This window comes from Chanodichthys erythropterus, chromosome 9 (genome assembly GCF_024489055.1).
Source record: "Chanodichthys erythropterus isolate Z2021 chromosome 9, ASM2448905v1, whole genome shotgun sequence".
Classification (NCBI taxonomy): domain Eukaryota; kingdom Metazoa; phylum Chordata; class Actinopteri; order Cypriniformes; family Xenocyprididae; genus Chanodichthys; species Chanodichthys erythropterus.
Genome location: NC_090229.1, coordinates 8,134,731 through 8,146,387, shown reverse-complemented (window position 1 = coordinate 8,146,387; position 11,657 = coordinate 8,134,731). Strand labels below are relative to the sequence as shown.

At 33.7% G+C, this 11,657-nt stretch overlaps 1 protein-coding gene across 8 annotated transcripts in view; it reads right to left on the bottom strand.

The window, feature by feature from the left end:
* Positions 1-1,893: 1,893 nt before the first annotated feature.
* Positions 1,894-11,657, bottom strand: part of pnck (pregnancy up-regulated nonubiquitous CaM kinase) — a 26,442-nt gene continuing 16,678 nt past the window's right edge. For 6 of the 8 annotated variants that reach the window (XM_067394451.1, XM_067394452.1, XM_067394450.1 and 3 more), the window contains 8 exons: positions 11,283-11,421; positions 10,966-11,089; positions 10,572-10,647; positions 10,352-10,464; positions 8,660-8,738; positions 6,249-6,336; positions 5,048-5,138; positions 1,895-4,158 (listed from right to left, as the gene is read on the bottom strand). In XM_067394451.1, the coding sequence (XP_067250552.1) occupies positions 4,148-4,158; positions 5,048-5,138; positions 6,249-6,336; positions 8,660-8,738; positions 10,352-10,464; positions 10,572-10,647; positions 10,966-11,089; positions 11,283-11,421 (721 nt within the window). In that variant the 3' untranslated portion in view covers positions 1,895-4,147. Of the gene's footprint in view, positions 4,159-5,047; positions 5,139-6,248; positions 6,337-8,659; positions 8,739-10,351; positions 10,465-10,571; positions 10,648-10,965; positions 11,090-11,282; positions 11,422-11,657 lie in introns of all 8 variants that reach the window. The other 2 variants (XM_067394447.1, XM_067394446.1) reach the window with 1 other exon arrangement.

Here is an 11,657-nt window from a genome sequence, read left to right as displayed (position 1 = left end):
TGTTGTTGTTGTTGTTGTTGCTGTAAACGCTTTCATTTCATAAAAGCCATTTGCACTATGCAAAAAAAAAAGTGTGATGAAACATATTTGTGCACTCCCTTTGGACTACAGCTGCTAAAAGTCTCTGTATCACTGGGACATTTTTTACTCTGTTTTTATGTACAGTGAAAAGCTTTCAGGAGTCTGTCTCATTAGTTTAGGATAAGGATGGATAACTCTCAGTGAAAATGGCCTTCTGTTTCCTCCCCCGGTGCCAAGGTTGATCGTTTTATATTCTTACTGTATGATCTGGTTGTTTTGGTGTCTGATTGAGCTGTGTAGTAAATCATCATGCTGAGTGAATGATCTTATTTTACATCAATAAAACATTAATCACTAATCACTCTCCATTCTTCTGATAATTAGGACAGGCTTAAGCTTATTTGCCAAATGGCATTATCTTTACATAAAATCACAGACCAATGACTGCCATTGCTGTCCGTATACATATATCTATTGTGCTTAAAATTATGAGAAGGTGCAGAAATTAATTTAGATCAAAACATTACATTAAGTTATTTTTATGGAAAAAGAAATAGTCATTGCTATTAAAAAATGGCAACAAAAAGGTTTATCAATCAAGTATCTAGTTTAAATAATTAGGTTACTTATTCAAATACACAATAATGATGATTATACATGAAATAATGATCATTTAAAAAGGTGCTATTACTGATGTTTGGAAATGTCTTGCATCACTGTTAAAAAGAGACCTAAAGTGCCCCCTACTGGATTAAAGTGTAACTGCTTGTTCAAATATAACAACGAATAGAGAGAGAGAGAGATGGATGGATGGTTGGATGGATGGTTTAATGGATGGGTGGGTGGATGGATGGATGGATGGATGGATGGATGGATGGATGGATGGATGGATGGATGGATGGATGGATGGATGGATATAGACAGATGTAGATGGATATATTTTTCTGAGGCTGCATTTATTTGATCAAAAATACAGAAAAAAACAGTAATATTGTGAAATATTATTACAATTTAAAATTATGGTTTTCTATTTTTTTAAATGCTTTAAAATATAATTTATTTCTGTGATGCAAAGCTGAATTTTCATCATCATTACTCCAGTCTTCAGTGTCACATGATGCTTTAATAATCATTCTAATATACTGATTAATAATAATTTTATTTATTTACTTTTTTTATAACCTGTGATACTTTTTTCAGGATTCTTTGATGAATAAAATTTTTAAAAAGAACAGCATTTATTTAAAATAAAAATCTTTTGTAACAATATAGAGTCAAACCAAAAATTATTCAGACATTTTTGATATTTTTGATATATTTTTACTGGTGGGTACAGGACACTATAGTTCATTTATGTAAGTGAGGATAGCAAAATAAACTGTGACATATACCCAAAAATTCTTCATACAATGGACTACCAGTAAAATGATAAAAATTGGAACCAAAAATTATTCAGACACTTTGAACTGACCATGTTTTGCTTAAGTGTTATCTGACATAATTAAGATTATTTTTTAGATCTTGTCATATTTTATTACCTTTTTTTAAACTAGTGAATAAACTGGAATAATATAAATATATATATATATATATATATATATATATATATATATATATATATATATATATATATATATATATATATATATATATATATAATATAATGTAATTTTAATTAATTTATATTAAAATTGTATTTGTTGTTTCTATCATCCAAAATCACAATCATCCCACTTTCAGATCATGAGCTCATGTCTTGGCTCATCGTGTTTTTTTTTTTGTTTTTTTTTTAAACAGAACTGATTGAATTATCAGTTTGGGACAGATTTCATTATGTTGACGGCTGGTCCGTGCATGTAGAACTCTTTCCATGAATTAGAGGGGGCAGTGTATCTGTCTGATCAGCCTATCATTACAGTCAGTGCTGGAGATACTCTGTTGTTCTTCTTAATTTATGGGCTGTGTGCTTTTGTAAGATTGCTTACGAAGGGAATGGCAATTGATGGCAAGTGTTCAAAATTTAAATCTTTTCTTTTGGCTCTGTCCTTTTCTCTATATCATCCCTGTGACAGATTCACAACACAAAAGGCAGATCAGGTTGTTTATTGCATGGTGTAATGAGAGCAGAGATACAAGACAACAATTACTATTTACTTCATTTATCCATTGAAATATCGTATTGTAAGCATATTTGTTCTTGTAACGCACTGATACAGCGTCAAGTGACAGTACTTCCAGCTGACAGACAGTACTACATGGCTAAATGTTGCATTCTGTCAAATAGCAGCATGCTGTTATGCGTCAAATACAAGTAGACGGGGAGTAGAACACTTATGAAAACATGAGTTGTGAAGGAGCTGTTCTCCACTGAGGGTATTTTTACAGTAGCAGCCCACTGAAGTGTAGCAGCAGTATAGCTCTGACAGAAGGCTCACTGACAGCGGCGCATTTAAAGCACAGGTGTGTGTTTCAGCAGTCAATCCTGCCAAACACAGTGACCACTGCAGCCAGACCCTAAAATCTAAATTATGTCATGTTTATGTTGTTCCAAACCCGTGTGATTTTTCTCTCACAAAAGAAGAGGATTAGCAAAATGCTCTTTTCACTTATGAAACAAGTATACAATGATAGGGACTGTCAATAAATTTTAGTATCATTGATATACAATTATAGTTTTTTTCGTTCACTTTACAATAAGGTTCATTAGTTAACATGAACTAATAATGAACTGAACTTCCACAGCATTTATTAATCTTTGTTAATGTTAATTTCAACATTTACTAATACATTAATAAAATCAAGAGTTGTATTTGTTAACATTAGTTAATGCACTGTGAACTAACATGGACAAACTATGAACTGCTGAATTTTATAACTAAAATGAACAAAGATTAACAGTAACAGATGTATTGCTCATGGTTAGTTAATACATTAATTAATGTTAACAAATGAACCTTATTGTAAAGTTTTACCCTTTTTTAATTATAGACTTTATTTTTCTGTTTTGTTTTCAGTTAAAGTTTTAATAATGTTGTTTTTGCCATTTTTTTATAGTTTTGTTTTAAAAACAAATATCTCTTCATTTTAATTAATTTTTTATTTATTTATTATAGTTTATTTAGATTTAGAACTTAAAGTTAAAATACACAAAAATAAAAAAAATTGTTCCCTTTGGAAACTGGCTGAAATAAAATAAGTTTAATTTTTATTTAAGGTAACATTTATTTTATTTCAAGTAACTTTTAAAATTACTCAATTTTATTTATTTATTTATTTTTTAGTTTTGTCAATCCCCCAAAAATGTATAGCATAAAATGAGGTTTAAATAGATTAAAAGATTGGAGAAGTCTAGTATACATTACCAGAAAGTCTATCATTTCACCACAAGATCAAGAGATTTTGGAAAAAAAGAAAGAAAAAAGAAAGAAAATTACAAAGTGAAAAAAAAAGAAACTTATGCATGGATGAATTGTCCACAGTCTGATCTTACAAAATAGATGGATTTCTATTTCATGCTGACTTTAAATTGTTATTCCTTTAAAATCAGGCCCTCCGCTGCAACTCTCAAACATTCATTCTCATTTGCATATAATTGAATATGCACATCAGGTTGCCAGATTTTCACAACAAAACCTGCCCTATATTGCTACTGAAAACTAGTCCAATCGCATTCCAGGAGGTCAAATACGCATTTGGTTTTAAAATTTGCATTCTAGGGGCTAAATATAATGTTTTTTGGGGTCGCGGACATTAAAAAAAAGACCCGCGGCATCAGTGTAAAAGTAGCCCAATTCCGCAGACTTGGCAACACTGAAGCACATGAAGACATGAAGTTTATTGTCAATGATGCTAAACACAAGTGGTTCTCACATGTCCCATAACCAATCAACACGTGCTAAATTTGGATATGCAAATGCAGTCGTGTGAATTTCTTTTATGATTTTTTTTTTTTCTTCTTTTTTGGAAGTTCACAGAACCTGTTCACTACTTCTTTCATTGTTCATACCCTCTCCTTTTGTGTTTTAGGAACTAAATCCAGTCATAGGGGTTTGGAACAACATGAGAGTGAGAAAATAATTGTTGAACTTTTCTTTTAACAGAGCCTCGGTTTACTGCCAGTGGATTGTCAGATAGTCCCTACAGAAAAAATGAAATGAAACAATTCAATGACTCTCAGGAAAAAGAAAATATGAAAGAACATTAGATTGAACTAAAGTGTATTTTAGAATCAAATTCAAATTAACTTTAGCAGAAATTATGAGACATCTGCATGCATTAAACATTTCAATCCATTAAAATTCATGTCAGCATTGTCAAAGACTATAGAATAATACAAGACGTGTCACTGGTATTGTTTTGAATGGGAGAAAGTGCCGCCATCTAAATAAGAGCCAATCACTGACTGGTAAAGTCATCACATCACTGCAGTGGCCCTAATAAGCTCTGGTTCCTATAGAAACTATAGAAATAAATTACAGACACACGCTATATAGATTGCGCATTAGCTTTTTCCAGCCTGAAAAATACTGTTTTCTTCATGATTTGAGGGTTTAGAAACAAAATTTGAGACAGTTGTTGTCAGATTTCATTGGTCAGATTTCAGTTTTATTTGAAAGCTTGGCAAACAGCTTTAGAGAATTTGATGTTTCATTCATTCAAAGAGATAGGAGCTGCACTTTAATGCCCGAGAAGCGTTTCAAAGATGGCCGCCGAGTGAAATGGCTTGTCTTAAAGGGACTTTGACATTGTATAAAATTGCAGCAATTTCTTGAATCAAAATGGAATATAAACCACTGACTCATAAACTGTTTTCAGCTGTTTTGTTTATACTTTTGATCTAATGATTATACAAGTTTGTTCTTATCATCTAATCTGATTGGTCAAAGTAGTGGAGGAAAAATATATATTGAAACTGTTCAAATGTAGTCAGAAATGTTATTTTCTTGTGAAGCGTTGTATAAAAGCAATGTCATGTTGGTGCTATTGTCCTGAATATCATAATCACATTCATGTGACGACTCCTCACCTGTAATTGTGGAGTGATTCCCTTCACCATCTTCCCCAGAGTGTGTTTTCTTCGTTAAATGATGCACGATGATAGTGGCATTAAAGGCTCTCTGGAACACAAGACACCATTGATAATGCTGCAGAATCCAGTGATGTAAAATATCTTTAAATGGCAAACGGTGAACCTACACCACATAAGAGCAGAATAGTCTGTTGAATGTTTAGAGGCATTTATTGCACTAAAACTAAAAGCTTGATAGTTACAGCAATTACAGCATTTGCCCTTTTAAAGGCACAAGCCGTAATTGCATGGCAGGGCAGACTATCAGAAGTATAGCAACATCGACTGGTGTCAAATAATAACAAAGCCTACATATGCCGCTAATGTAACTCTAGCCATACATTTACAAATGCAAAGTTTTGTTTCAGCCACAGAGGTCAATGGTTTTATACTTCAGAGTCTTATACTTCAGGTCCATTTTTGATATTACTCAAGAACCGCCTGCTTATAACTAACACAGAGGTTCTCAACTGGTTTTGTTTCAGGACCCAGACTTGAACTCAACCCAGTTAAATTAATCAGATTGATTTCAGCTATTTTTTGTGTACAATATGCACCAGACAGCCTGTGGCCATGCTGTATGAGACTGAGACAGAGACTGTGATGTTGGTGGATTAAAGGGGACCTATAATGTAATATAATAATATATTATACAGTAATATAAGTCTCTGGTGTCTCCAGAATGTGTCTGTGAAGTTTCAGCTCAAAATACTTATTATAGCTTGTCAAATTTGCCCCTATTTGGGTATGAGCAAAAACAAGCCATTTTTGTGTGTGTCCCTTTAAATGCAAATGAGCTGCTGCTCCTAGCTCACTTTCCAGAAGAGGGCGGAGCTTTAACTTTGCGCTTCGATTGTCAACAACAAAGCTGGAGAATCTCACGCAGCAAAATGAGGATTGTCAGTAACGGTGTTCAGCCTTACATTGTTCAAACCGGAGTCGACACTGATGGAGAGACTCAGGAAGAAGTTACAACTTTTAGAATGAAACTGGACGTTTCTGAATGGTTAGTGGATAAATGTATGTAGTTGCTGTGGAGATGATTAAATTCATCGACTAGCGTGTGCCGTTATGTTAATCTTTTGTGCAAAACAAGAATTGTCCATTTTGATTTCATGGTAACTTTAAAGTTGACTCAGGTTTGTTTCATCACTCTTACCTTCCAGTGACTCTTGGCAAAGTTTTTCTGAATCTGCGCTGACACTGAGCCATGGATGTTCTTGTCCAGAGCCGCACCCCCTGATATCCTGCCATGACAAAACTATATTCATTCAAAATTAAACATGTACACTACTGTTTGTTTGTTTTTTTTGTTTTTTTTTTTGTGAAAGAAATTAATATTTTTATTCAGCAAGGATGCATTAAATGGATCAAAATGGACAGTAAAGACATTTACAAAAGATTGCCATTTCAAATAAATTTACTGTTTCAAAAAGAAAATAATGTTCTTTAGAACTTTCTATTCATCCAAGAATTCTGAAAGAAAGTATCATGGTTTTTACAAAAATATTAAGCAGCACAAGGTTGCACAATGTTCCTAATAATCAGAAATGTTTCTTGAGCAGCAAACCAGCATATTAGAATGATTTGTGAAGGATCATGTGACACTGAAAACTGGAGTAATGATGCTGAAAATTCAGCTTTACTTTTTAAAATATATTAAAATATAAAAGTTATTTTAAATTGTAATAATATTTCACAATATTACTGTTGTTACTGTGGTTTTGATCAAATAAATGCAGCCTTGGTGCGAATAAGAGACTTCTTTAAAAACATTTTAAAAACCTTACCGTCCCCAAACTTTTGAAGGGTAGTGTTTTGAAGTATCAGTTCTAAATATCCATGGGAGAAGAAATCTGAAGCGAGATCTCTTTATATCTCAATTGACCATTCGCAAAGACCCGCCCCCTTTAGTTACTGTTGCTATGTCCGACAAGCCATGCCAATCTCCCACGCAGTGAAAAAAATAGAGGGTATGCACGTCGACCGTTATGACTGCGGTTACCACTGAGTGGCAGCATTGGTTTTCAGCGTGAATGCTGCGAAAAATACATAAACATCCAAAACGGGATTATATTGTGTTGACAACTCATCAGTTAAATTTACCATCTTATATTCTGTATTTGGGTGTTTTTAAATAAACACTGACAAAAACTGTTTTAGTTTTAGAACTGGACGATATGACAATATATAATATTGATAGCCTATATAACATTGATATGTGATCACTCGGATTTAGACCTAACTATATTGTAGTTATATAAAGCGTTCACAGGCAGATTTGCTTTATGTATTTCCTCGAAATCAAGCACATAGGCTATAAATGTCAGGAAACACGATTCCTGAAGGAACGCTTTCGAGCCCAACCTTTAGTGTGATCGTTTGTTTTACTCGCGTTTTCGCAGTTTCTCCTATTAAATCCAGTCATGCAGTAGGTTCTTTTGCCACTCAGTCCAGCTCAGGGAGCGTATTCTGGCGGGAAAGTGACGTTAATGCATGCCCCATACATCGCGGAGATAAGAGGACAGACAAGACAGAGTCACTTTTAATATGAAATAAAGTCTCAAATTTCAAATTTTGTAATTTTAAAAACATTTAAACAATAAATACTGTTTTGTGGCTCTTTAATGCGTCGTGACAGATCGCTGCAGCGCCCTCAGTTCAAGCGGCTCCTGAACCGATCATCTCTTACTAGTTCATTTATAGCATCAAAAATAAACTGAATAACTAAAATGAATATCATAAGGAATGTTTTTTCAATCGCGGGAAGATGTCAGTACACACCATTTTTCAAGTTCAAGTTCACCTATGTTAATCTGCTAACTCCCCTGACTGCTTTGTTGGACAAAATGGCAGATTCGGCGTTATGATTCGTTAGATTGCCTGTCAATCAAACTCCCGGCGAAAGGACAATTGTTTCTATAGTCTGCGAAATTAAAATTAAAAGCAGAGCAAAAGGGCACTGTTAAGTTTGTAGTTTCTCAGATTTTACTTTTGAGAAGAGATCTCAACACTGATCTCAAGTTTGAGTTTACTCAGTTTGTCAAGATACGAAGGTCTGCAAACAAACTCAGAGATCTCAATAGGAACACAAAAATGTTGTCTCATTTTTGTATATTTTTTAGGTCTCCTAGGGAGAAACATCTCAGACAAAGATTATGGGCAGAAAATAAAGCATAACTGGAAACTCAAAGGACTCATTTTATACAGTAAGTAAGATCTGAGCAATTGAAATTTTCTTCTGGGAAACTATAATGTATGTTATCAAGTACCACAATAATCCAGTTCCTCAATTATACGTATTACTCTGAATTCCTTCTTTGAGCTCTCTGTTCCATTTCATTGTGTGCTTCTTAAAGATCTTATACAATCTCAGAGTGATCTGCAGGTGAAGAGACATCTGTTTATCTGATTATTTCATAATCCTCTTCCTATTTGTGCACACCCTCCCACGCCGCAGCACAGATGTGACCCAACTCTTCATCTGTTCTTCAAGGTCAGCCTCTCTTTTCACTGCTGATCAACCCCTCAGCTCCCCGTCCGCCTCTTTCCTGCTATTTATGGACTCACCAAGGATGCTGCAAGGCCTGGTCACAATTGAACCTCTTCACTGGATCCTTCTGCAGTAGGTGAACTATGAAGTCTTTCGCTGAAGCATTAGTGGGCAGGAAGAGGCAGAGAACACAAGAAGATCAATACCAGTTAATGTGGCCAGCATTTGGCATGTTTAGGGCTGCATTATAAAACATTCTGCATTAATACAATGGGAGAAGTTTTCAAAGCCGTCTGTGATGATCCAATTCTATTTCATCTCAGAAATTATTTCCTACGCAATTGCAGAAAGCAAAAACATTAGTTATAATTTATATGGAATTACATGTTGAGTAAATGAGAAAGAGATTTGATTTTTGGGTGAACTATTCCTTTAAGACATTTAAAAAAACAAGTTTGTTAGGATTTAAATCATAAATAAATAAAACTGAGAAAATTAAGTAAACTGAACATTGCTGTATTTTGTATCAGACTTTTAAGCACTGTAAACAAAAAGAATTGTTGGTTTAACTTAAAAAAGTAAGTTACCTGGTTGCCTTAAAGTTTTGAGGTCATTGAAATGAATTATCTAAGTTGATCTGACAAAAGAAAAAAATGTGATAACAAATCATGAAAATATTTTTTTACAGCGAGTGTTCTAATATTTTTCGGGGCACATTTTGTACATTTATAATTACAGAAGAGGATTATTTCGAGAAAAAAGACGAAATAAAATGTTGAGAATAAACTCGTTAAATTATGAGAAAAATGTTGTTAAATTTCGAGAAAAAAGTCGAGATGAAATGTTGAGAATAAACTCATTAAATTACGAGAAAAAAAGTCGTTAAATTTCGAGAAAAAAGTCGAGATAAAATGCTGAGAATAAAGTAATTAAATTAAGAGAAAAAAGTAGTTAAATTACGAGAACAAATTCGTTAAATTATGAGAAAAATGACGTTAAATTCTCATAATTTAACGACTTTTTTCTCGAAATTTAATGACTTTTTCTCAACATTTTATCTTGACTTTTTTTCTCAAAATTTAACGACTTTTTTTCTCATTATTTAACGAATTTGTTCTCATAATCTAACAACTTTTTTCTCATAATTTAATTACTTTATTCTCAACATTTCATCTTGGCTTTTTTCTCGAAATTGAACAAGTTTTTTCTCGAGATGGTTTTATTTTTTATTATTGCTTGGCCCTAATCCTCTTCCGTATATAATCCATCCTCCTCGGTCCAAAATTTCACTATATTTTTGTATGAAGAAATATAAATGCCATTAGTTTTTACACATTTCACAAAAGTAGCATTAAATACTGAGAAATGTAAATATGGCATTATGCATTATTAAAAAAAAATAAATAAAAAAAGCATACTTCTGACTCGCATAATTTCACCTAAAGATACTTTTGGCACAGACCAAGAAAATATTAAATGGATTTTTCAAGTATATGGGCATTTGGACAGAGAAGGCTATGAATGTGATTAAGTCATTTATACTGTACAGTAGATTCAGAACAAAGGTTCTTTATTGGCATTGATGGTTCCATAAAGAACCTCTAACATCCATGGAATCTTATCATTACACAAAAGGTGAAAAAATGTTCTTTGTATTATTAAAATGTTTCTTCACACTAAAAAAAAATGGTTCTTTTAGGAGGTGTTCTCCTCACTGAGAAAACCACCTTTTGGAACCTTTATTTTTAAGAGATTAGATATTGTCATACCGGAGTGAGAGATGTCATCCCAGTATGGTGAATCAAATTCATATTCAGCATTTCTGATCAGCTTGTAGAGTTGTGTGTCGTTGTCATCGTAGAATGGAGGATAGCCACAGAGTCTGCCAGAAAATAAAGAACTGCTGATACAGACTCTCAGTTCTGTACTGCTCTGTTTATCAAACACAGTTTATTCGTGTAGAGTGAATAATATTAATCCATCACTCACAGAATGAACGTAATCACCCCGATGGCCCAGAGATCCACCTCTTTACCATATGTTTTCTGTTGTAGAAGTTCAGGAGCTACAAACATATTGTGAACATCAGTACTCATACGTTACAGTATAAAGACTACACGAAAGGTTTTTTGGTGTTTTTTCTCAGCAGTTTAGATTCAGAAAGACACAATATTTGTCTATATAGGGTTCTTTATAAAAGGCTATATCATTTTTTGGAGATTAAAGAAAGTTCTTGGTGTCACATTAGGTTCAAATCAGTGTATTTGGTTTTTGGGGTTTTTAAGCACTAGTGCAAATTATTTTCTGTCAGACCAGACTTGATTCTGTATGTTACAGCACATTATATTAGTTCATAATCATGATCATAAACTGTCTCTCTTACCAACATAGGCAGGTGTCCCACAGGCCGTGGAAAGAGTCCCCTGCTCCTCCATTTTAGACAGACCAAAGTCACTGATGACGATTTTGGAGTCTTCTAATGGAGTCTCATACAACAAATTCTCTGGCTAATGGAGAGAGATCTTATTATGATTGTAATATCCACTTATCTGCATGCAAAACAGTGAAAAGCTGGAATTAAAACTATATCGAACAAACCTATGCTCTCAAATCATACCTAAAAAGACCTCCATCATGAGTTCTCTGAAACCAAAAATGTTGAAAACAGAGACTAAAGTGTTAGAGTTTGTTCTCAGGTACCTTTAGATCCCGATGAACAACACCCAGCTGGTGTAGATACTTCACCGCCTGCAGCACCTGATATATGACCCGACTGGCATCTTTCTCTGTGTAACTGCCTCTCTCCAGAATCCTGTCCAGTAGTTCTCCTCCTGTCAGCCTGCATGAGACACTGTCATCAGCACTGACCTCTTTACATCTATCTATCTATCTATCTATCTATCTATCTATCTATCTATCTATCTATCTATCTATCTATCTATCTATCTATCTATCTATCTATCTATCTATCTATCTATCTGTCTGTCTGTCTGTCTGTCTGTCTGTCTGTCTGTCTGTCGTTCCATCTATCTATCTATCTATCTATCTATCTATCTATCTATCTATCTATCTATC